This window comes from Microtus pennsylvanicus, chromosome 2 (genome assembly GCF_037038515.1).
Source record: "Microtus pennsylvanicus isolate mMicPen1 chromosome 2, mMicPen1.hap1, whole genome shotgun sequence".
Classification (NCBI taxonomy): domain Eukaryota; kingdom Metazoa; phylum Chordata; class Mammalia; order Rodentia; family Cricetidae; genus Microtus; species Microtus pennsylvanicus.
Genome location: NC_134580.1, coordinates 85,144,471 through 85,172,046, shown reverse-complemented (window position 1 = coordinate 85,172,046; position 27,576 = coordinate 85,144,471). Strand labels below are relative to the sequence as shown.

At 45.4% G+C, this 27,576-nt stretch overlaps 1 protein-coding gene across 1 annotated transcript in view; it reads right to left on the bottom strand.

The window, feature by feature from the left end:
- Window positions 1-27,576, bottom strand: part of LOC142844963 (doublecortin domain-containing protein 1-like) — a 152,406-nt gene that overhangs the window by 52,189 nt on the left and 72,641 nt on the right. The window contains exons 2-4 of the mRNA XM_075963735.1: window positions 12,178-12,301; window positions 4,841-5,019; window positions 2,351-2,443 (exon numbers count right to left, since the gene is read on the bottom strand). Of these exons, the coding sequence (XP_075819850.1) occupies window positions 2,351-2,443; window positions 4,841-4,971 (224 nt within the window). The 5' untranslated portion in view covers window positions 4,972-5,019; window positions 12,178-12,301. The remainder of the gene's footprint in view (window positions 1-2,350; window positions 2,444-4,840; window positions 5,020-12,177; window positions 12,302-27,576) is intronic.

Here is a 27,576-nt window from a genome sequence, read left to right as displayed (position 1 = left end):
CCTATTCCAGGCACTGAAAACCCCTTTTCGAGTTGTTGGCCAGGGTTTTCCAAGAGACGCTAAAAACAACATAGACTGTTGCCCTAGCCCTAGATTTCCTCAGAAATCAAAAGTAAGACCCTGTTACAGAAGACACCTCACACTTCAGACACGGAACTTGGAGGAATCAAGCTGCAACTGATATGGAAGCCTCCTCTTTGTGGCTAGCTCTCATAATATCAGAAGATACTTGCAAGGCATTAATAACCCCATCCAACTATAAAGCCTTGGCTATAACAAATGCTTGGCCAGTAAGATGCCTTCAGTGGGACTGTTATGGTGGGGGGGATAACTAACAGCCCATTCAATAGGAGGGAATTCATGCTTAGTATTGTAAACCTAGCCAACCTGCTAGGGCTGGAGAGGTCATGGACCCTAGAGGAGAGCCCACTACTGCCATTTTCCTACACCAACATAATTTCTAACTGTACTCTAAATACTAGACCTCATACCCAAAGATAAGCGCAGTGCCCACCCGCCATCAGAGAAGCTTCTTTTTGAAGTAGACAGAGGCTACTACAAAGATCCACCACCAGGAAAAATTCAGAGAGTAAGTGACAGTGGGGTGTCTAGCCCCATTTGGGAGATGTGAGGCACAACCTAAGCAAATGCCATGGAATATGGGGGGCAGAAAGACTATAAGAGTCAGGGAACTTGGATGCCTGCTAAAATGGTGTGTTCTAGATCTGACCACAATGCAGCACTCATGGTATAGCAATAATATAGTTGCTTAAACAATACCTGCATAATGACCTTATCAATGAACATGCCAACACGGGTGGGAGAAATTCCAGGAGGTCCCACCCCAGATGAAGAGTTATAAGCCAATCACTATCTGCTGAGAGAGGCAGAATCAGTTTTCTCGATGGATGAGCCCCCAGACAGATTATCCAATACCAAGTTGTCATTGTTAAACACATGCACATATGAAAAACACTAAAGGGACTCAGGTGTGTGTGTGTGTGTTTGTGTGCAAAACAATAAGAAGAGGAAAGGTTGAACTTGACAGATGAGGAGGAGGAGTTGGGGGGAAGAGGAAGGTAGAAATGAAATTCTCAAGAAATAAAAAATTAAATTAAAAATAAAATAGAAGAGTTCAGGCTGGGCCAGGGTATATGAACGGGTTGGGGGATCTGATGAGCCTATAAAGAAGACAGGAGCAGCTTGAAGGCATTCTGGATTCTAGAATAGCATACCTGAGTTCTAGTTCATGGAGAGTCACTGAAGGGATAGGAGCATAGGTTTCCTTGCCTTTAGCTATGCCTAAACCTTAGGGAGGGAGAAATAGAGCTAACAGTTATGTCGGGTCATGCATTTTCTAAAGAATATTGTTGGGATGAAGGTCTTGCCATACACTGCTGGTGATACCTGTACCACTGTAGTGAGCCAGAAATGACTTTGTGCTCCTCAGCAAGACTGAGCACGGAACTTTCTAACTCTTATTTCCTACATCAGCATATAGTAATTAAGCAGATATCGAGACCAGGGATGTCCTTGCGGTGGTCTTGAAAGGAAACAAGCCAGGAGAAAGTACATCGTCTCATGCTCTATTTGATGAAGCGGTGTACACTGGGTGAGATCCCTCACTTGCAGTGGTGGGTGGGATTGCCCTGCTTCTGTTTGGCTGAGACCACAACAGCTAATGCAATGCCTTCTCATTTCCTGCACTGATATCCTTACATATCAGCGTGGTTATGGCAAAGCCTGTGGGAGAGCAACATTTGTCCCTCACTCGTATTTTTTTTAGAGTGAATTCTCTCCTGTGGGAACATCCAGCGTTAGGACAGTTGGATCGCAGCAGAAGGGATGGGTGAATAGCTAATTAATCTGTCTTTACCCTTTGTTCTGTTTTGAAGCCCTAGCTTTGGAGCCGAATTTGGCCCTTCTGGGCAAGCAGCAGAGGGCTGAGACAAACAGTTTTCTGTGCACTCCTTCCTCTTTCTAGTTTCCATGCTAGCCAGCATCAAAGTATAGAGCAGAAAACAATTGGCCTCTAACGCCTTATGATGAATATGTCTTCCGGACTCAGATTATCTAGTTTCAAATGCCAGGCTTCTGTTATTCTGGTTTCTGGAATTTTCCAATCTTGCATTTTTGAGGGAGATTTTATAAATTAGCTTTGTCCTCCTATCTCAATATATACTATATATGTTATATGTAGTATGTATAATGTATTATATGTGATTAAAATGTCTACAATCATTATATTCACAATTTATGTATAGAAATGTTTTGTGTGTTCTCTGTTAAGTGTGACCACTCAAGCTTTCTCATGGAAAACACACTTGCATTTCAAATAGTAAACATTTACCTCTCCAAAAGGTGGTGAAGTTCAGTCTGGTTTCTTTCTGCTTCAGAATAGTTTGCAGTGTGGCTTTTTTCCTTTCTTTCAGCACTAACGTTTCTGCAACCAATAATTCAAGGCATGCACATGTTATGTGACATGGTTGATTAGTGACAAAGTGTCTTAACATGTGGGAAAGTGGTGAGACCTTAACTGATAATGATTTGCTGCCAATAATCTGCCTTCCTTTAAAAGATACAATTTCAAATTTTAATATAATTAAATATTAAACTTCATGTTTTATAATTAAATATAAATTTTAATACTGTATACTGAATGATATGGCATGCTAAAGAAGCATGTATTCTGTGAAGGATTTGTAAAAGAAAATCTACTTGCAATATTTTGAACCTTTTTTCATGGTGCTGAAAACTCCAAAATGTAATTAAATGAAACTTAAAGATGACATTCATTTTTCTCTGTAATGTTTTATTTACTGAATAATTTTATTATTTTAAACAAATTTTAAATGATGATGATCAGAAAAAGGATATTGATAGAGATATTGGAATGCTTAAAGATCTTCCTTCGAATCTTCAAGTCAGAGACCTGTTCTGTATTTTAGGAAATGAAAAATGGATCAAATACGGTTAATCACTCATGAGTGCTGTGGTGGCACCCCCTGTAGGCCTTTAACGGTTGTATTAAAGTGGCTCTCTAGTGCTTTAATCCTTGATGTGACAGCAGGTAAGCAACAGCACAGCAGGTGATCACGACACCGAGAGGCAGGGCTGTCTTCCTCAGTCTTTGTCAATGGTGGAGCCAACAGCATCAGCAAACCCTCAAAACCATCTTCAGTGGGTTGTTACACAGCTGAAGGATAGCAGGTAGCCAGAGCAGAATGGAGCTAAAATAGATTTCTATTCTAGCATGATACACATGCATACAAACATCCGTACATACATACTCACTTTGTATGTACGGATCAACTTTATAAAAATAAATATATCTCATGTGAATGTGAGCAAAACATTTCACCTGCCAGTCAAATCTTTTCTTCTGGAAGATACTGAGCTTGGGTCTATTAAAGAGAGCCCAATAAGTTGCCATTACACAGACTCTACTATGTCCATCCTGGAGATGGGGCCACCTAACCATGTTCTCATGTAAGCTGTGCCTTTCTATCTAAACCTTTTGTCAGCCAGTATTTCCACGCAGCTCTGGGACTTGCTATAGATGATCCTGCACAAAACTGTCTCAGTCAGCAAAGGAAGACTGGGCACTCCTTGGGAGGATAATTTTGTCAAGGGAATGTCAGGTTATTTTAATTATTTGGGCAAAAGTAATTTGGGGTGAACAAAGTGACGTGCCACTCTCTGCACACTTGATGGCTCGGCACGTTCTACGAGCAGAGCATTCGGACAATGGGCAGTTCACATCCTCTCTGCCAGGATAGCTGTTCAAATTTGCTAATCTCTCAAAATACTACCGAATTCCATGACTGAGCTAAGCACCTTAAAAACTAAGGTAAAAGATGCTTTCTGTGTATAATTATAATTACAATTAAAGGTACAAAATAAGATTTAAAAAAGCGTCAATGTAGAAAGGGAATGAAATGATGTGTTAGCTTCGGGTGTGAGAGAAAAGTCACACTCTCTTTAAGGGCATTACCCTCACATCTTACATTGAGCAGAATGAGCTAATTATGAGATGTATGCATCAAAGATTTCAATTTCAGGCTTGACTTTACTTTGAAGATTAATTTTTTACTTTATCATCTTTACAGGCAGTTCAGTGGACAGCCAATCTGAAAGTTACTCATTGTTCAGTGATGTATGAAGTATATTTAATCGATGTGAAGAGAGTAATATTAAAATATTATCAGCAGCCTCAGATATTCTAAATATCTCAGAAGAAAGGTCAAGAGGTAACATTGCTGGTAATTATATGAGAAACAATGTGTTTAACTCATTCTTCCCATCAAAGCTCTTCCACAATCCATAAAATAGAAACATATGGCAGGCGGTTGGTCTCCAGTGGTAGAGAAACATAAGCTGTCAGGGATGGCTTTATTTGCAGGGTAACTTTCAACTGCAGATCAGTGTTTTCCTATACTTCAGAGAACTGTGTGTCTTAACCCAAAGATAGGAGACTAGTTATCAGGAAGCAATTTAAAATCCAAATTTAACAAGCGTATTGTAAATTTACTTATACCTACATACACTTGTAGAACTCGAACAAAAGCACTATCTGAAAATGTAGAGAGAGCTGTTTGAATCGCAGCCACTTCTCCTGTCTAACACAGTCTTCTGCTCATGTGTGGATGAAAACAGAAGAGAACAACTCAAGTTCCTGACAAAGAAACTAAAGCAAACCCTGTCTGTTTTTATCTTTGAATAGGACCCTTTTTTGTACACAAACATATAATCCTTCCAGAAAACTTTCAAGCTGAAGACTGGCACCTGTAGAAGTTGGAGAGTGTTCTGGAAGGTCGGTTGGAATGGGTGTTATTCTTACCGCAATCTCCATCCCGGTAAGACATCTGGGCCCATAACAAGGGATCTGCTCTTTCCCTTGTCTCCGTTCCTCAGGATTTGGAGTCTCACAGGGACACACTGCTCTGGTGTCTTACAAACCGGCCTCTTCATGGCAGGGATGTTTGGCACCAGTGGACCTTCTATTGGCCAATCAAATGCCTTCAAAAATGAATGAAAGAATATAAGAACAATAAATAATGAGTCTTGTGGACCTTCAATCCTTCATCCGTTCAGCAAAAATTGGACATCTGAGCCATTCCAAAAAAAAAAAAAAACTGTAGGTATTTTTTGCATAAAAAATCCAATGATTTTTTTTAAATTTAAAGTTGATCACTTTTTTAAAAGTATCTAACTTTTTAAATTTAAAATTGATCTTTTTTTAAAAGTATCAAAGGAAAGAAACATTCTAGAAAAGCAGAAGTTAGTTAACTTCAAGTATCTCTGGTTTTGCTTCTGTGTGAAGTATTTTTAGCCAGTGTGAAGGAAATGAAAAATGCGTGAAAAATAATTTTACAATAGCCTGAAATTATATTATCTTGAACTTGATCAAGGCGGCAGGGCAGATTACACGGGTGGGAGGGGGTGTTAAGAAACAGACTAAGATGATGAAGTAATAACAAACACATTTCAGACATTTCCTTTGCGGAGTTTAGTGACTTTATATTATTTGACTAAACTTTTATTCATATCATTAATTCATCCACTCTTCAATAATTACTGATTATTTATTTGGGGAACAGAAGTAAAATTGTAAGTTGGACAGAATAATCTATACTTTGAAGACAGCAGAGGCTTACTTAGACATCAGCATGAAAATCCTGGTAATGAAGGCAGGAGCTGCAGGGGACCTCACAGGAGGAGACCCTGACTCAGTAAGACCTCACCACAGTGCTGAAGCCTTAGGACATAGCTGTGATACTGTGTCAATCCAATTGGGGTATTTTGTTTTGTTTGTCTGGATGCTGGGGGGCACAGCGCTGTTGGTAAGAGTGCTGGTCTCCATGCAGCAAAGGATTGGTAGTAGCGTGCTTATCAGATATGAAGATTGGTGGAGCTGAAGTGTGCGAAATAAGGAAACTAAGGATGGCTCAGAAGCGCACTGGGTGGCTGCGGATCAAACTGCTCTCTACAGAGATTAAATGGAGCAAGCAGAGTAAACGGAATAGAGCATGGTCAAAGACGACGTCCAGCAAAAGACAAGCTTGCTGCCACCCCTCCCTTCCCTTCCTCCCTGTCATTCTTTCTTCTGTCCTTCCTCCTGCATTAACAACTGGCCTGCTGACATCATGCCCATCCTGAAAACTGGTTTGGGAGTGCCATTCCCTTCTGTATGTCAGTTTGTCCGCCATGCATAGTACACTCCATCTGGCGACACGCATCTGGTAAATCTCGGTATCCTGTCTTCTTTGCATATTGGCTTTTGTTGACCCTCTACCATTTCTTGTACATATAAGTCAGTTTTTCACAATTTGTTTGGTATACAGATGTTCTATGTACAGTTAGGAAAGCCCCATTTTACTTCGTTTTTAGGATGTAAGATGCGGCGTGGTGGTAGCTCGGAAACTGTAGCCTGGAGGAGAGCTTAGCTTCAATCTGAAGCATCTCTATTAAAGTGCTAGGCATATGTTGGGCCATACAAAGCTCCTTTAAATGGATTTGTGTTTATATTACTTGTCAATTCCATTAATTAATTTTCTCATTTTAAATTAAGCTTACATTTCTGCATAAAGGTCAACTGACATCTATTCAAACCAGCCACGGTGTATTTCAGAGTCTATAGATTGCTAAATTCAGTGAGCTAAGAATTTCCTTAAGATATTTGCAGATATTTGTAAATGGAATTAGCATCTAAAGTTCTTTTAGGATCTTCATCAATAGTGATATCAATGTTTTCCTACTCTTGTGAAATGAATTGAAAGATATTTCTTTGCATTTTGTTTTCTGAATTTTGTGTTTGTTATGAGCTTAGTTCAATGAATTAGAAAAATGAGGCCATGGTGGAGTTGTGGGGTTAACTTTTTTTCCCATGGCTGATGGATCACTCATGTTGTCTGTCTCCCTTTAATTAAATTTGTGTTGCTATCAGGAGGGTGCAGTGTGCGCGCAGTGCTGTGCTAGAGATGAGAGAACAGCTCACCAGGAAGTGCAGTTCTCTCCCTAGGCCACGTGGGAACCAGCCCACCAGCCCCTTTGCTCTCTTCTTGACTCCTTTTTAATATTCTTTGTTTAAAAATTTGACCATCTTATTAGTTACTATAATTATTAGCATATTTATAATATCCCTTTACCTTCCTAAGCAGCTATACATGTATATCTTCTTTTATTCTTAAAATTACTTCATTTTTTACAAATTCGAATGAATTTGATGTGAATTGATATGTAATTTGTGAGCCCCATGCATTCCCATCAAGGAAAGAGGATTAGATGTCCAATCATGTTTTAATGTTGTACCATCTGTTTATGTCATCAATCTCTTAGGCAGGGCTTTAGAACTTTCTAGTCTGCAGAGCCCTCCCTTGGCTGAAAGGAAAGAACTTGGGACATACATCATCTTATTCCTGGGCTCCCAGTCTGAGGTCACTGGTGATTGTTCGTTTGGCCCGGACAGGACTGGTAGTGGGCCATGGCTTCCTACCTGGCTCAGCCTCCTTCCTGCTGTCTTACTCTCTGGAACCAAGCAGTGGTAGCTGGCTTACTTCTGGCTAGGGAGCTACCTTATCCTTGTTTGTCAACCACTTTAGGAACTTTCCAGAAAGCTTCTTGGCAATTGAATTGCCTCATGTCCATATAAGTAAATATAAGTATGTCTATGCATATATTTTTTATTAATATTTTCAAAGAACAGATTGTCTTTTGGTTGGATGTTTCTGTGTATATGTGCCATCTAGTCTGGTCTGTCAGCTTTGGATTTTATAATTTATTTTATTTCCTTCTTCCTAATTTTTGCATATTTTGCGGTATTGGTGGTCAAACCCGGGGCCTTATGCATGCTAGGAATGTACTCTACCACCGAGCTACATTTCTAGCCCACTACCTAATCCCTAACAGTTCATCCTTCGTGTTATTCTCCTCACCCCATAAACTGAATGCTGCTTTTGTTAGTTTTTAGTTTTTCCTGCTTCTTAATTCTAAGCTAATGGGAAACCCTGTCTATAAAAAGAACAAATAGAAACCCCCTGAGGATAAAAACCCAAGGTTATTCTTTGGTTTACACACACACAGACACAGACACACACACACACACAGACATACACACACACACACATCACATCACATATGCAAACACAGATTCATTTCACATTGATATTTGAGTGTAAAATTACTAATATTTCTCATTTTTTTGAATCATGGAAGGGAAAAACAAGAGAAACGATTCTCACTCACTGTTAGCCTGTGTGCTTGCCAATTTATACAACGAGGGTTTGGAACTATGAGTTTCTCTACACCTCACTGTGACTGAATGAGAGTGGCTATCACCATAGGGTGATATATTTGAATGTTTGGTTCCTATTTGGGGGAACTGTTTAGGAGGGAGCGGGAGGTATGCTCTTGTTGGAGAAGACATACCTGAGGGTGGGCTTTGAGATTTCAAAAGTCAACCCTATTCCCGGTTAGTTTTCTCTCTGCTTTACGGTTACGGCTCAAGATATGAGTGCTCAACTATTCCTTTATCTGATCCTTGACTATTACGGACTCTCACCCTCTGAAACTGTAAAGCCAAATCAAATGTTTTCTTTTTAAGTTGCCTTGGTTATTATCATAGCAATATCACAGTAATTTCAAAATTATATTTCTGCAGAACAAATCTGAGGTGTGATAGTTTTGACTTATTTAGCCTCCACGTTGCCCCTGACCGTGGTAGTCACTGTGGACATTTGTTCAGCTCCATGGATGCCCTGCTGCCTTCAAGTGGGTTCTCTGATTTCTAGGTAGTAGGAAGAAACCCCAAAGATAACTTTCTCCTGCCCCTCTCTCAGTGTAAAATATCACAGGAACATCCAGAAATGAAAAATTAGCTTTCTAAAAATCTGAGCTACTAACATCAATTCTTCCTTTTTTTTATGATACTTTAATTCTCAAGAGGGTGAGACGGCTCATCGGGTAAAAGTGCTGGTCACCAAAGCTGATGACCTGAGTTCAGTCCCCAGGACCCACACTGTAGAAGGAGAGAAGTGACCCCCACAGGTTGTCCTCTGATTTTCATAGGACAATGTGGCAAACACATGGAACCTTCACACACACACACACACACACACACACACACACACGAAGAAATGTAACAAAAAAATAAAATATCTTAATTCCTGTCCTTACAGGTTCTTTAATTGGCTTTTGTTTGTTTTTCTGAGACAAAGCATCACTATGTAGTCCTGGCTGACATGGGATCATCTATGTAGCCCGGGGTGCTCTTAAACTTGTCACACTCTTCCTGCCTCAGCTTCCCAAGTGCTAGGATCATAGGGGTTTGCCATTATGTCTGCTTTCCCATTCAAGACATCTACTTAGTCCTTCATGCAAATAGAGAAATATGGCCTCGGGATAATGATGGACAACAAGAATATGCTTAATTAAACTGGCCGCGGCTGTCTCTCCCCGTCCATTTTCTCGGTTGAAATTCTGGTCTTCCCACTCATTTCTTTATTGGTCTTCTCTGTGCTTAGGCCTTTCTCCAGCACGGCTGCATTGTCAGGGAACCCTGAGGGGCCCTGGTGCTCCTTTAAGTGGGTGATTCCCCTTGCTTTAACTCATCTCACACACAGATGAGCGGGTTCAGAAGTGAGCTCCTAACCGATGACTTCGCCTTCTCTACAATACTGGCCCCTCTTTGTCGGTGAGTAATAATCAAATCTTTGTCTCTCTCGCTTGTTCATTTAAGGTTGCATTCCTCCCCCTTTCCTTTTTTAAAAATTGTTTCTGAGTTTGCTTGACATGTTGAAAGACCGTACATCATTAGTAAGAGAGTTCCTGGTCCATGTGTAGACACATCTCCCTGTGTTTCATCTTCAGATACCCATCATGTTTATCTTTTATTGTCTTTGGTCACTGAAAAGTCGTATCTCATCAGATTAATAAAACATGTACTTTTAATTTTCTTCTATCATTGATCTATCTGAATAGATGTATTTTAATTTAGTAGTTTTAAGATCATTATCCTGTTATACGAACCAAAATCTTAACTCTCTTTAAACTTGCTAATTCTAATGATGTCATCCTTGAACAGGAAAATCTCATTATTCCTTGTCTTTGGAGATTTAAAACTTATTTTCTCAATTTATAACTTTTCTTCAAGGTTTGAGAAAATAACCTGAGACTGCATTCCTATAAACTGTTTCTAAATAAACTAAACAATTCCTGAATAAAATAAACATACTAAAACCATTGGTTTGTTTAGAATAAGCCAAAAGAATGTGTTAGTTCTCTGTGTTTTTATTATGTTTAGTGTTATAAAACAATGATATTCTCTATGCATGAAATTTTGTACTTTACTAACTAGATTTTATTAAATGTTATTAATTTCCTTTTAGGATAATTGGTATCCAGAAGTGGCATTTGCATTGGAAGGGTTCTCAGATCAGCTCTCTGGTCCAGCACGTATGCAGCCTGAGACACAATGAAGACAGCTTTGCCTTCCCACAGGGCTTATGCTTCTCACCTCTTCTGGTCATCATCACTGTGTGTTGAATAACTCTTGCCATGAAATTAAAAGAACTTGATTAAAAAAAGTAACTGGATATTCATTCAGTTCAGTGATTGTTTGATGCTTTTCCTAGATTCAATATTGTGACTCAATGTTCAGGCCCCTCCAGGCTATGAAGCCTGGCTCGCTTTTCCTGGACAGGCAGCCTTCACTACTTTAACACAAAGCTTGTTACATAGGTTTCGTCCCTCTCTTTACTCTTTCTCTGCCTTATTTTCTCTTCTCTTACAGCCTATCCTTAAACTGTAAGATTTGGGACTCAAAGACCACATCTATTTTCCTATTCTCCTCCTGACACTAAAACACATAACAAACAATAGATACAACATAAAAAGTGGAGATCAGATCCAGAATAAAATTAATGAACACATGCCCAAAGTGTTTTGAATTCCACAATAGGAATGTCAAACTTCCAAATCAATTATGTGAAGAAGGACTTGGAAATATGGGTCTTTCAAATGAAATGGACGCAGGCTTGAAGTGAAATGGGTTGTGTTTAATTTGAGTTCCCTGCTTGCTAAGTACTTTTTTCTCCAAACATTTCAAGAAGCAGCAGGACCCCAAAACCCAGTCATTTTGGAAGATGCAGTCCATCCATCTAACTCTAGCTAATTTAATGCCTCAGTTCTTTCTCTCCATTTTACAAGTAAGGACCAAAGAATTTGGGGGTATAGTCTGACAAGAACAAGGGTGCAGTAGAGGCATTTTTAGACAGGTGAGACTTCGCTGTTAGGCACTAACTAAATGAAAGGCATGCAGGCCAGAATGAAAGTAACCTTAGGTGGAGGACCTGAGCTGTAAGGTGAAAACTTTAGAATAAGTGGAAATATATATCAACTGCATGCAAAAATGGCAATATCTTGTGGAGACTTTTAAGATACAACTTAAATATATGGCAATAAATAATTCCTCATATCAGAAATCCCAAGGTTGAAGCTAACTATTCTAATGATCCTATTACTTGAGAGAAGATACAACATGTTTATTAATTTTTCATTTTGGTCATTTATTTATGCAAGTTAGAACTCACAGGATAGTTACAATAAAACTGCCCCCCCCCAAAAAAAGCCATGATAGAATACAAGACCGAGGTGAAGGGAAGATAAGGCATAAAAAGCAGAAAGAAAGTAGGAATTCAGGTCCACATGTAGTTAGGACAGACAAGGCTAGACGCTTTAGTTTAGAGAGGATGACAGAAGACAAACTTCCTAACTTGGACTCATACATTCCAAGAATATACAAAACCAAAATGCAAAATGATGGAAAGAAAACATACAAGACATACAACAACCAAAATTTTGGAATGCTTTCAATGTCACTGAATACTGATCTTTTTATTAGAAGCAGACAGTTTCGAAATGATGAAAAGAGTGACTAAATATACTACTCTGATCACATGTGGGCCTAGGGCCTGCGTTTCAAAGTTTAGAAATTAAAACATGGGGGATCACAAGAGAAAACCAGCTCAGTTTGTTTCCACAGTGAAAGATTCACACACCTCTTTTCAGTAATCAGCAGAATTAACAAGATTTTTTTTTTTAAATATTGAAATCAAAATGGCATTTTCAGAAGCCTGACCAGACACCGGATCTTAAAATCATAAGATAAAGTCATACAACCTCATTAAGCTAGCCACTGGGAAGGACTGGTCACATGTACCTGAGCTTGCTCCACAGAGGGGTCTCAGCTTTGGAGTGTTTCCATTGGCTGGGCTTCCTGGTCCCCTTATGCTTTATGGTCCACCTAGAATGAACCAGAAAATAAAAGCGAGATGTAGCAAGGTTAAAGGTCATTCCACAGTCCGAGTCTCCCTGAATATCTGCTATGTGCCAGGAAAAGAATCAGTTGGAATTAAGAGTCCCAGTCTGGTCATTTGCTATTTCTAAGAATATAAATAAACGTTTTAGAAATAAATTAACTAATTGTAAAAAGAAGGAAACAGATTAAACTGAGCCAAAGTTGGCAACGCCATTATAGAAAAAAAAATCTGAGGCAAAAGACAAAGTATCAAAGTCATTTACAATGACAATGGCATACATAATAGTACAATGGTAGAAGAACCAGTGGAAATCGAAAAATTCAGTGAAACTCCTAGGTGGTCAAAGGAAAACTAATGTGCACACACTTATTGTGGGAGGAATTTATGATATTGCCAGCAGACTTCAAACTATTAGGTGACTCTTAATTATGTGTGTGTGTGTGTGTTTGCGCACGCATGCGTGAGTGTTTATAGTAGTGAGCGTTGAATCTGGGGACTTCCACTTGCTAGGCAAATCTGCAGCCTGTAGTCTTTAAGCAATAAGGCATACACCTGCTACCCCAGCACTCAGGAGGCTGGGGCAGGAGGATCACAAAGCCACACAGCAAGATCCTGTCTTGAAACCAAAAATTAATTATTCTATCATTGCAATTAGTAAATGTATTTGTTACTACTTATATGTATTATAGTCTGCTTTCAGAGAATGTCTTCTCAACAGTTCTTATAGTATTAGTAATATTTGCATCAAATGAAAAATGTAAACTTCAATATAGTCACATAAGGGCAGTACAAACCTGATGACTTAAATTTGGATCCTCAGAACCTACGTAGAAGCCGGACACAGTAACCTGTGTCTGTAGGCCCAACACTGCTACAGTAGCCCATGGTTGTAAGACCAGCACTCCTACAGTAGCCCATGGCTGCAAACCCAACACTGCTACAGTAGCCCATGGCTGTAAACCCAAGACTGCTACAGTAGCCCATGGCTGTAAACCCAACACTGCTACAGTAGCCCATGGCTGTAAACCCAACACTGCTACAGTAGCCCATGGCTGCAAACCCAACACTGCTACAGTAGCCCATAGTTGTAAACCCAACACTGCTACAGTAGCCCATGGCTGTAAACCCAACACTGCTGCAGTAGCCCATGGCTGTAAACCCAACACTGCTACAGTAGCCCATGGCTGTAAACCGAACACTGCTACAGTAGCCCATGGCTGTAAACCCAACACTGCTACAGTAGCCCATGGCTGTAAACCCAACACTGCTACAATAGCCCATGGCTGTAAACCCAAGACTCCTACAGTAGCTCATGGCTGCAAACCCAACACTGCTACAGTAGCCCATGGCTGTAAACCCAAGACTCCTACAGTAGCTCATGGCTGCAAACCCAACACTGCTACAGTAGCCCATGGCTGTAAACCCAACACTGCTACAGTAGCCCATGGCTGCAAACCCAACACTGCTACAGTAGCCCATGGCTGTAATCCCAAGACTCCTACAGTAGCCCATGGCTGTAAACCCAACACTGCTAAAGAAGCCCATGGCTGTAAACCCAAGACTCCTACAGTAGCTCATGGCTGCAAACCCAACACTGCTACAGTAGCCCATGGTTGTAAACCAAAGACTTCTATAGTAGCCCATGGCTGTAAACCTATCACTGCTACAGTAGCCCATGGCTGTAAACCCAAGACTCCTACAGTAGCCCATGGCTGTAAACCCAACACTGCTACAGTAGCCCATGGCTGTAAACCCAACACTGCTACAGTAGCCCATGGCTGTAAACCTAACACTGCTACAGTAGCCCATGGCTGTAAACCCAACACTGCTACAGTAACCCATGGCTGCAAACCCAAGACTCCTACAGTAGTTCATGGCTGTAAACCCAACACTGCTACAGTAGCCCATGGCTGTAAACCCAAGACTCCTACAGTAGCTCATGGCTGCAAACCCGACACTGCTACAGTAGCCCATGGTTGTAAACCCAACACTGCTACAGTAGCCCATGGCTGTAAACCCAAGACTTCTTTAGTAGCCCATGGCTGTAAACCCAACACTGCTACAGTAGCCCATGGCTGTAAACCCAACACTGCTACAGTAGCCCATGGCTGTAAACCCAACACTGCTACAGTAGTTCATGGCTGCAAACCCAACACTGCTACAGTAGCCCATGGCTGTAAACCCAACACTGCTACAGTAGCCCATGGCTGTAAACCCAAGACTCCTACAGTAGCCCATGGCTGTAAACCCAACACTGCTACAGTAGCCCATGGCTGCAAACCCAACACTGCTACAGTAGCCCATGGCTGTAAACCCAACACTGCTTCAGTAGCCCATGGCTGTAAACCCAACACTGCTACAATAGCCCATGGCTGTAAACCCAAGACTCCTACAGTAGTTCATGGCTGCAAACCCAACACTGCTACAGTAGCCCATGGCTGTAAACCCAACACTGCTACAGTAGCCCATGGCTGTAAACCCAACACTGCTACAGTAGCCCATGGTTGTAAACCCAACACTGCTACAGTAGCCCATGGCTGTAACCCAACACTGCTACAGTAGCCCATGGCTGTACACCCAACACTGCTACAGTAGCCCATGGCTGCAAACCCAACACTGCTACAGTAGCCCATGGCTGTAAACCCAACACTGCTACAGTAGCCCATGGCTGTAAACCCAAGACTCCTACAGTAGCTCATGGCTGCAAACCCAACACTGCTACAGTAGCCCATGGCTGTAAACCCAACACTGCTACAGTAGCCCATGGCTGCAAACCCAACACTGCTACAGTAGCCCATGGTTGTAAACCCAACACTGCTACAGTAGCCCATGGCTGTAAACCCAAGACTCCTACAGTAGTTCATGGCTGCAAACCCAACACTGCTACAGTAGCCCATGGCTGTAAACCCAACACTGCTACAGTAGCCCATGGCTGTAAACCCAACACTGCTACAGTAGCCCATGGTTGTAAGCCCAGCACCCCTACCTTAGCCCATGGCTGCAAACCCAACACTGCTACAGTAGCCCATGGCTGTAAACCCAACGCTGCTACAGTAGCTCATGGTTGTAAGCCCAGCACTCCTACCGTAGCCCATGGCTGCAAACCCAAGACTCCTATAGTAGCCCATGGCTGTAAAACCAACACTGCTACAATAGCCCATGGCTGTAAACCCAAGACTCCTACAGTAGCTCATGGCTGCAAACCCAACACTGCTACAGTAGCCCATGGCTGTAAACCCAAGACTCCTACAGTAGCTCATGGCTGCAAACCCAACACTGCTACAGTAGCCCATGGCTGTAAACCCAACACTGCTACAGTAGCCCATGGCTGCAAACCCAACACTGCTACAGTAGCCCATGGCTGTAAACCCAAGACTCCTACAATAGCCCATGGCTGTAAACCCAACACTGCTACAGTAGCCCATGGCTGTAAACCCAAGACTCCTACAGTAGCTCATGGCTGCAAACCCAACACTGCTAAAGTAGCCCATGGTTGTAAACCCAAGACTTCTATAGTAGCCCATGGCTGTAAACCTAACACTGCTACAGTAGCCCATGGCTGTAAACCCAAGACTCCTAGAGTAGCCCATGGCTGTAAACCCAACACTGCTACAGTAGCCCATGGCTGTAAACCCAACACTGCTACAGTAGCCCATGGTTGTAAGCCCAGCACTCCTACCGTAGCCCATGGCTGCAAACCCAAGACTCCTAATGTAGCCCATGGCTGTAAAGCCAACACTGCTACAATAGCCCATGGCTGTAAACCCAAGACTCCTACAGTAGCTCATGGCTGCAAACCCAACACTGCTACAGTAGCCCATGGCTGTAAACCCAAGACTGCTACAGTAGCTCATGGCTGCAAACCCAACACTGCTACAGTAGCCCATGGCTGAAAACCCAAGACTGCTACAGTAGCCCATGGCTGTAACCCAACACTGCTACAGTAGCCCATGGCTGTAACCCAACACTGCTACAGTAGCCCATGGCTGTAAACCCAAGACTCCTACAGTAGCCCATGGCTGTAAACCCAACACTGCTACAGTAGCCCATGGCTGTAAACCCAAGACTCCTACAGTAGCTCATGGCTGCAAACCCAACACTGCTACAGTAGCCCATGGTTGTAAACCCAAGACTTCTATAGTAGCCCATGGCTGTAAACCTAACACTGCTACAGTAGCCCATGGCTGTAAGCCCAAGACTCCTACAGTAGCCCATGGCTGTAAACCCAACACTGCTACAGTAGCCCATGGCTGTAAACCCAACACTGCTACAGTAGCCCATGGCTGTAAACCTAACACTGCTACAGTAGCCCATGGCTGTAAACCCAACACTGCTACAATAGCCCATGGCTGCAAACCCAACACTGCTACAGTAGCCCATGGCTGCAAACCCAAGACTCCTACAGTAGTTCATGGCTGTAAAACCAACACTGCTACAGTAGCCCATGGCTGTAAACCCAAGTCTCCTACAGTAGCTCATGGCTGCAAACCCAACACTGCTACAGTAGCCTATGGCTGCAAACCCAACACTGCTACAGTAGCCCATGGCTGTAGACCCAAGACTTCTATAGTAGCCCATGGCTGCAAACCCAACACTGCTACAGTAGCCCATGGCTGTAAACCCAATACTGCTACAGTAGCCCATGGCTGTAAACCCAACACTGCTACAATAGCCCATGGCTGCAAACCCAAACTGCTACAGTAGCCCATGGCTGTAAACCCAACACTGCTACAGCAACCCATGGCTGTAAACCCAACACTGCTACAATAGCCCATGGCTGCAAACCCAACACTGCTACAGTAGTCCATGGCTGTAAACCCAAGACTCCTACAGTAGCCCATGGCTGTAAACCCAACACTGCTACAGTAGCCCATGGCTGTAAATCCAACAATGCTACAGTAGCCCATGGCTGCAAACCCAACACTGCTACAGTAGCCCATGGCTGTATACCCAAGACTCCTACAGTAGCCCATGGCTGTAAACCCTACACTGCTACAGTAGCCCATGGCTGTAAACCCAAGACTCCTACAGTAGCTCATGGCTGCAAACCCAACACTGCTACAGTAGCCCATGGCTGTAAACCCAACACTGCTACAGTAGTTCATGGCTGCAAACCCAACACTGCTACAGTAGCCCATGGCTGTAAACCCAACACTGCTACAGTAGCCCATGGGTGCAAACCCAACACTGCTACAGTAGCCCATGGCTGTAAACCCAAGACTTCTATAGTAGCCCATGGCTGCAAACCCAACACTGCTACAATAGCCCATGGGTGCAAACCCAACACTGCTACAGTAGCCCATGGCTGTAAACCCAACACTGCTACAGTAGCCCATGGCTGTAAACCCAACACTGCTACAGTAGCCCATGGCTGTAAACCCAACACTGCTACAGTAGCCCATGGCTGTAAACCCAACACTGCTACAGTAGCCCATGGCTGTAAACCCAACACTGCTACAGTAGCCCATGGCTGCAAACCCAACACTGCTACAGTAGCCCATGGCTGTAAACCCAACACTGCTACAGTAGTTCATGGCTGCAAACCCAACACTGCTACAGTAGCCCATGGCTGTAAACCCAACACTGCTACAGTAGCCCATGGCTGTAAACCCAAGACTCCTACAGTAGCCCATGGCTGTAAACCCAACACTGCTACAGTAGCCCATGGCTGCAAACCCAACACTGCTACAGTAGCCCATGGCTGTAAACCCAACACTGCTTCAGTAGCCCATGGCTGTAAACCCAACACTGCTACAATAGCCCATGGCTGTAAACCCAAGACTCCTACAGTAGTTCATGGCTGCAAACCCAACACTGCTACAGTAGCCCATGGCTGTAAACCCAACACTGCTACAGTAGCCCATGGCTGTAAACCCAACACTGCTACAGTAGCCCATGGTTGTAAACCCAACACTGCTACAGTAGCCCATGGCTGTAACCCAACACTGCTACAGTAGCCCATGGCTGTACACCCAACACTGCTACAGTAGCCCATGGCTGCAAACCCAACACTGCTACAGTAGCCCATGGCTGTAAACCCAACACTGCTACAGTAGCCCATGGCTGTAAACCCAAGACTCCTACAGTAGCTCATGGCTGCAAACCCAACACTGCTACAGTAGCCCATGGCTGTAAACCCAACACTGCTACAGTAGCCCATGGCTGCAAACCCAACACTGCTACAGTAGCCCATGGTTGTAAACCCAACACTGCTACAGTAGCCCATGGCTGTAAACCCAAGACTCCTACAGTAGTTCATGGCTGCAAACCCAACACTGCTACAGTAGCCCATGGCTGTAAACCCAACACTGCTACAGTAGCCCATGGCTGTAAACCCAACACTGCTACAGTAGCCCATGGTTGTAAGCCCAGCACCCCTACCTTAGCCCATGGCTGCAAACCCAACACTGCTACAGTAGCCCATGGCTGTAAACCCAACGCTGCTACAGTAGCTCATGGTTGTAAGCCCAGCACTCCTACCGTAGCCCATGGCTGCAAACCCAAGACTCCTATAGTAGCCCATGGCTGTAAACCCAACACTGCTACAATAGCCCATGGCTGTAAACCCAAGACTCCTACAGTAGCTCATGGCTGCAAACCCAACACTGCTACAGTAGCCCATGGCTGTAAACCCAAGACTCCTACAGTAGCTCATGGCTGCAAACCCAACACTGCTACAGTAGCCCATGGCTGTAAACCCAACACTGCTACAGTAGCCCATGGCTGCAAACCCAACACTGCTACAGTAGCCCATGGCTGTAAACCCAAGACTCCTACAGTAGCCCATGGCTGTAAACCCAACACTGCTACAGTAGCCCATGGCTGTAAACCCAAGACTCTTACAGTAGCTCATGGCTGCAAACCCAACACTGCTAAAGTAGCCCATGGTTGTAAACCCAAGACTTCTATAGTAGCCCATGGCTGTAAACCTAACACTGCTACAGTAGCCCATGGCTGTAAACCCAAGACTCCTAGAGTAGCCCATGGCTGTAAACCCAACACTGCTACAGTAGCCCATGGCTGTAAACCCAACACTGCTACAGTAGCCCATGGTTGTAAGCCCAGCACTCCTACCGTAGCCCATGGCTGCAAACCCAAGACTCCTAATGTAGCCCATGGCTGTAAAGCCAACACTGCTACAATAGCCCATGGCTGTAAACCCAAGACTCCTACAGTAGCTCATGGCTGCAAACCCAACACTGCTACAGTAGCCCATGGCTGTAAACCCAAGACTGCTACAGTAGCTCATGGCTGCAAACCCAACACTGCTACAGTAGCCCATGGCTGTAAACCCAAGACTGCTACAGTAGCCCATGGCTGTAACCCAACACTGCTACAGTAGCCCATGGCTGTAACCCAACACTGCTACAGTAGCCCATGGCTGTAAACCCAAGACTCCTACAGTAGCCCATGGCTGTAAACCCAACACTGCTACAGTAGCCCATGGCTGTAAACCCAAGACTCCTACAGTAGCTCATGGCTGCAAACCCAACACTGCTACAGTAGCCCATGGTTGTAAACCCAAGACTTCTATAGTAGCCCATGGCTGTAAACCTAACACTGCTACAGTAGCCCATGGCTGTAAACCCAAGACTCCTACAGTAGCCCATGGCTGTAAACCCAACACTGCTACAGTAGCCCATGGCTGTAAACCCAACACTGCTACAGTAGCCCATGGCTGTAAACCTAACACTGCTACAGTAGCCCATGGCTGTAAACCCAACACTGCTACAATAGCCCATGGCTGCAAACCCAACACTGCTACAGTAGCCCATGGCTGCAAACCCAAGACTCCTACAGTAGTTCATGGCTGTAAAACCAACACTGCTACAGTAGCCCATGGCTGTAAACCCAAGTCTCCTACAGTAGCTCATGGCTGCAAACCCAACACTGCTACAGTAGCCTATGGCTGCAAACCCAACACTGCTACAGTAGCCCATGGCTGTAGACCCAAGACTTCTATAGTAGCCCATGGCTGCAAACCCAACACTGCTACAGTAGCCCATGGCTGTAAACCCAATACTGCTACAGTAGCCCATGGCTGTAAACCCAACACTGCTACAATAGCCCATGGCTGCAAACCCAAACTGCTACAGTAGCCCATGGCTGTAAACCCAACACTGCTACAGCAACCCATGGCTGTAAACCCAACACTGCTACAATAGCCCATGGCTGCAAACCCAACACTGCTACAGTAGTCCATGGCTGTAAACCCAAGCCTCCTACAGTAGCCCATGGCTGTAAACCCAACACTGCTACAGTAGCCCATGGCTGTAAATCCAACAATGCTACAGTAGCCCATGGCTGCAAACCCAACACTGCTACAGTAGCCCATGGCTGTATACCCAAGACTCCTACAGTAGCCCATGGCTGTAAACCCTACACTGCTACAGTAGCCCATGGCTGTAAACCCAAGACTCCTACAGTAGCTCATGGCTGCAAACCCAACACTGCTACAGTAGCCCATGGCTGTAAACCCAACACTGCTACAGTAGTTCATGGCTGCAAACCCAACACTGCTACAGTAGCCCATGGCTGTAAACCCAACACTGCTACAGTAGCCCATGGGTGCAAACCCAACACTGCTACAGTAGCCCATGGCTGTAAACCCAAGACTTCTATAGTAGCCCATGGCTGCAAACCCAACACTGCTACAATAGCCCATGGGTGCAAACCCAACACTGCTACAGTAGCCCATGGCTGTAAACCCAACACTGCTACAGTAGCCCATGGCTGTAAACCCAACACTGCTACAGTAGCCCATGGCTGTAAACCCAACACTGCTACAGTAGCCCATGGCTGTAAACCCAACACTGCTACAGTAGCCCATGGCTGTAAACCCAACACTGCTACAGTAGCCCATGGCTGCAAACCCAACACTGCTACAGTAGCCCATGGCTGTAAACCCAACACTGCTACAGTAGCCCATGGCTGTAAACCCAACACTGCTACAGTAGCCCATGGCTGCAAACCCAACACTACTACAGTAGCCCATGGCTGCAAACCCAACACTGCTACAGTAGCCCATGGCTGTAAACCCAACACTGCTACAGTAGCCCATGGCTATAAACCCAACACTGCTACAATAGCCCATGGCTGCAAACCCAACACTGCTACAGTAGCCCATGGCTGTAAACCCAACACTGCTACAGTAGCCTATGGCTGTAAACCCAACACTGCTACAGTAGCCCATGGCTGCAAACCCAACACTGCTACAGTAGCCCATGGCTGTAAACCCAAGACTCCTACAGTAGCCCATGGCTGCAAACCCAACACTGCTACAGTAGCCCATGGTTGTAAACCCAACACTGCTACAGTAGCCCATGGCTGTAAACCCAAGACTCCTATAGTAGCCCATGGCTGTAAAACCAACACTGCTACAATAGCCCATGGCTGTAAACCCAAGACTCCTACAGTAGCTCATGGCTGCAAACCCAACACTGCTACAGTAGCCCATGGCTGTAAACCCAAGACTCCTACAGTAGCTCATGGCTGCAAACCCAACACTGCTACAGTAGCCCATGGCTGTAAACCCAACACTGCTACAGTAGCCCATGGCTGCAAACCCAACACTGCTACAGTAGCCCATGGCTGTAAACCCAAGACTCCTACAGTAGCCCATGGCTGTAAACCCAACACTGCTACAGTAGCCCATGGCTGTAAACCCAAGACTCCTACAGTAGCTCATGGCTGCAAACCCAACACTGCTAAAGTAGCCCATGGTTGTAAACCCAAGACTTCTATAGTAGCCCATGGCTGTAAACCGAACACTGCTACAGTAGCCCATGGCTGTAAACCCAAGACTCCAAGAGTAGCCCATGGCTGTAAACCCAACACTGCTACAGTAGCCCATGGCTGTAAACCCAACACTGCTACAGTAGCCCATGGTTGTAAGCCCAGCACTCCTACCGTAGCCCATGGCTGCAAACCCAAGACTCCTAATGTAGCCCATGGCTGTAAAGCCAACACTGCTACAATAGCCCATGGCTGTAAACCCAAGACTCCTACAGTAGCTCATGGCTGCAAACCCAACACTGCTACAGTAGCCCATGGCTGTAAACCCAAGACTGCTACAGTAGCTCATGGCTGCAAACCCAACACTGCTACAGTAGCCCATGGCTGTAAACCCAAGACTGCTACAGTAGCCCATGGCTGTAACCCAACACTGCTACAGTAGCCCATGGCTGTAACCCAACACTGCTACAGTAGCCCATGGCTGTAAACCCAAGACTCCTACAGTAGCCCATGGCTGTAAACCCAACACTGCTACAGTAGCCCATGGCTGTAAACCCAAGACTCCTACAGTAGCTCATGGCTGCAAACCCAACACTGCTACAGTAGCCCATGGTTGTAAACCCAAGACTTCTATAGTAGCCCATGGCTGTAAACCTAACACTGCTACAGTAGCCCATGGCTGTAAACCCAAGACTCCTACAGTAGCCCATGGCTGTAAACCCAACACTGCTACAGTAGCCCATGGCTGTAAACCCAACACTGCTACAGTAGCCCATGGCTGTAAACCTAACACTGCTACAGTAGCCCATGGCTGTAAACCCAACACTGCTACAATAGCCCATGGCTGCAAACCCAACACTGCTACAGTAGCCCATGGCTGCAAACCCAAGACTCCTACAGTAGTTCATGGCTGTAAAACCAACACTGCTACAGTAGCCCATGGCTGTAAACCCAAGTCTCCTACAGTAGCTCATGGCTGCAAACCCAACACTGCTACAGTAGCCTATGGCTGCAAACCCAACACTGCTACAGTAGCCCATGGCTGTAGACCCAAGACTTCTATAGTAGCCCATGGCTGCAAACCCAACACTGCTACAGTAGCCCATGGCTGTAAACCCAATACTGCTACAGTAGCCCATGGCTGTAAACCCAACACTGCTACAATAGCCCATGGCTGCAAACCCAAACTGCTACAGTAGCCCATGGCTGTAAACCCAACACTGCTACAGCAACCCATGGCTGTAAACCCAACACTGCTACAATAGCCCATGGCTGCAAACCCAACACTGCTACAGTAGTCCATGGCTGTAAACCCAAGACTCCTACAGTATCCCATGGCTGTAAACCCAACACTGCTACAGTAGCCCATGGCTGTAAATCCAACAATGCTACAGTAGCCCATGGCTGCAAACCCAACACTGCTACAGTAGCCCATGGCTGTATACCCAAGACTCCTACAGTAGCCCATGGCTGTAAACCCTACACTGCTACAGTAGCCCATGGCTGTAAACCCAAGACTCCTACAGTAGCTCATGGCTGCAAACCCAACACTGCTACAGTAGCCCATGGCTGTAAACCCAACACTGCTACAGTAGTTCATGGCTGCAAACCCAACACTGCTACAGTAGCCCATGGCTGTAAACCCAACACTGCTACAGTAGCCCATGGGTGCAAACCCAACACTGCTACAGTAGCCCATGGCTGTAAACCCAAGACTTCTATAGTAGCCCATGGCTGCAAACCCAACACTGCTACAATAGCCCATGGGTGCAAACCCAACACTGCTACAGTAGCCCATGGCTGTAAACCCAACACTGCTACAGTAGCCCATGGCTGTAAACCCAACACTGCTACAGTAGCCCATGGCTGTAAACCCAACACTGCTACAGTAGCCCATGGCTGTAAACCCAACACTGCTACAGTAGCCCATGGCTGTAAACCCAACACTGCTACAGTAGCCCATGGCTGCAAACCCAACACTGCTACAGTAGCCCATGGCTGTAAACCCAACACTGCTACAGTAGCCCATGGCTGTAAACCCAACACTGCTACAATAGCCCATGGCTGCAAACCCAACACTACTACAGTAGCCCATGGCTGCAAACCCAACACTGCTACAGTAGCCCATGGCTGTAAACCCAACACTGCTACAGTAGCCCATGGCTATAAACCCAACACTGCTACAATAGCCCATGGCTGCAAACCCAACACTGCTACAGTAGCCCATGGCTGTAAACCCAACACTGCTACAGTAGCCCATGGCTGTAAACCCAACACTGCTACAGTAGCCCATGGCTGCAAACCCAACACTGCTACAGTAGCCCATGGCTGTAAACCCAAGACTCCTACAGTAGCCCATGGCTGCTAACCCAACACTGCTACAGTAGCCCATGGTTGTAAACCCAACACTGCTACAGTAGCCCATGGCTGTAAACCCAAGACTCCTACAGTAGATCATGGCTGCAAACCCAACACTGCTACAGTAGCCCATGGCTGTAAATCCAACACTGCTACAGTAGCCCATGGCTGTAAACCCAACACTGCTACAGTAGCCCATGGCTGTAAACCCAAGACTCCTACAGTAGCCCATGGCTGTAAACCCAACACTGCTACAGTAGCCCATGGCTGTAAACCCAAGACTCCTACAGTAGCCCATGGCTGTAAACCCAACACTGCTACAGTAGCCCATGGCTGTAAACCCAACACTGCTACAGTAGCCCATGGCTGTAAACCCAAGATTTCTATAGTAGCCCATGGCTGTAAACCTAACACTGCTACAGTAGCCCATGGCTGTAAACCCAAGACTCCTACAGTAGCCCATGGCTGTAAACCCAACACTGCTACAGTAGCCCATGGCTGTAAACCCAACACTGCTACAGTAGCCCATGGTTGTAAACCCAACACTGCTACAGTAGCCCATGGCTGTAAACCCAAGACTTCTATAGTAGCCCATGGCTGTAAACCCAACACTGCTACAAGCCCATGGCTGCAAACCCAACACTGCTACAGTAGCCCATGGTTGTAAACCCAACACTGCTACAGTAGTTCATGGCTGCAAACCCAACACTGCTACAGTAGCCCATGGCTGTAAACCCAAGTTCCTACAGTAGTTCATGGCTGCAAACCCAACACTGCTACAGTAGCCCATGGCTGCAAACCCAACACTGCTACAATAGCCCATGGCTGCAAACCCAAACTGCTACAGTAGCCCATGGCTGTAAACCCAACACTGCTACAGCAACCCATGGCTGTAAACCCAACACTGCTACAATAGCCCATGGCTGCAAACCCAACACTGCTACAGTAGTCCATGGCTGTAAACCCAAGACTCCTACAGTAGCCCATGGCTGTAAACCCAACACTGCTACAGTAGCCCATGGCTGTAAATCCAACAATGCTACAGTAGCCCATGGCTGCAAACCCAACACTGCTACAGTAGCCCATGGCTGTATACCCAAGACTCCTACAGTAGCCCATGGCTGTAAACCCTACACTGCTACAGTAGCCCATGGCTGTAAACCCAAGACTCCTACAGTAGCTCATGGCTGCAAACCCAACACTGCTACAGTAGCCCATGGCTGTAAACCCAACACTGCTACAGTAGTTCATGGCTGCAAACCCAACACTGCTACAGTAGCCCATGGCTGTAAACCCAACACTGCTACAGTAGCCCATGGGTGCAAACCCAACACTGCTACAGTAGCCCATGGCTGTAAACCCAAGACTTCTATAGTAGCCCATGGCTGCAAACCCAACACTGCTACAATAGCCCATGGGTGCAAACCCAACACTGCTACAGTAGCCCATGGCTGTAAACCCAACACTGCTACAGTAGCCCATGGCTGTAAACCCAACACTGCTACAGTAGCCCATGGCTGTAAACCCAACACTGCTACAGTAGCCCATGGCTGTAAACCCAACACTGCTACAGTAGCCCATGGCTGTAAACCCAACACTGCTACAGTAGCCCATGGCTGCAAACCCAACACTGCTACAGTAGCCCATGGCTGTAAACCCAACACTGCTACAGTAGCCCATGGCTGTAAACCCAACACTGCTACAATAGCCCATGGCTGCAAACCCAACACTACTACAGTAGCCCATGGCTGCAAACCCAACACTGCTACAGTAGCCCATGGCTGTAAACCCAACACTGCTACAGTAGCCCATGGCTATAAACCCAACACTGCTACAATAGCCCATGGCTGCAAACCCAACACTGCTACAGTAGCCCATGGCTGTAAACCCAACACTGCTACAGTAGCCCATGGCTGTAAACCCAACACTGCTACAGTAGCCCATGGCTGCAAACCCAACACTGCTACAGTAGCCCATGGCTGTAAACCCAAGACTCCTACAGTAGCCCATGGCTGCAAACCCAACACTGCTACAGTAGCCCATGGTTTTAAACCCAACACTGCTACAGTAGCCCATGGCTGTAAACCCAAGACTCCTACAGTAGATCATGGCTGCAAACCCAACACTGCTACAGTAGCCCATGGCTGTAAATCCAACACTGCTACAGTAGCCCATGGCTGTAAACCCAACACTGCTACAGTAGCCCATGGCTGTAAACCCAAGACTCCTACAGTAGCCCATGGCTGTAAACCCAACACTGCTACAGTAGCCCATGGCTGTAAACCCAACACTGCTACAGTAGCCCATGGCTGTAAACCCAAGATTTCTATAGTAGCCCATGGCTGTAAACCTAACACTGCTACAGTAGCCCATGGCTGTAAACCCAAGACTCCTACAGTAGCCCATGGCTGTAAACCCAACACTGCTACAGTAGCCCATGGCTGTAAACCCAACACTGCTACAGTAGCCCATGGTTGTAAACCCAACACTGCTACAGTAGCCCATGGCTGTAAACCCAAGACTTCTATAGTAGCCCATGGCTGTAAACCCAACACTGCTACAAGCCCATGGCTGCAAACCCAACACTGCTACAGTAGCCCATGGTTGTAAACCCAACACTGCTACAGTAGTTCATGGCTGCAAACCCAACACTGCTACAGTAGCCCATGGCTGTAAACCCAAGTTCCTACAGTAGTTCATGGCTGCAAACCCAACACTGCTACAGTAGCCCATGGCTGTAAACCCAACACTGCTACAGTAGCCCATGGCTGTAAACCTAACACTGCTACAGTAGCCCATGGCTGTAAACCCAACACTGCTACAGTAGTTCATGGCTGCAAACCCACACTGCTACAGTAGCCCATGGCTGCAAACCCAACACTGCTACAGTAGCCCATGGTTGTAAACCCAAGACTTCTATAGTAGCCCATGGCTGCAAACCCAACACTGCTACAGTAGCCCATGGCTGTAACCCAACACTGCTACAGTAGCCCATGGCTGTAAACCTAACACTGCTACAGTAGCCCATGGCTGTAAACCCAACACTGCTACAGTAGCCCATGGCTGTAAACATAACACTGCTACAGTAGCCCATGGCTGTAAACCCAACACTGCTACAGTAGCTCATGGCTGCAAACCCAACACTGCTACAGTAGCCCATGGCTGT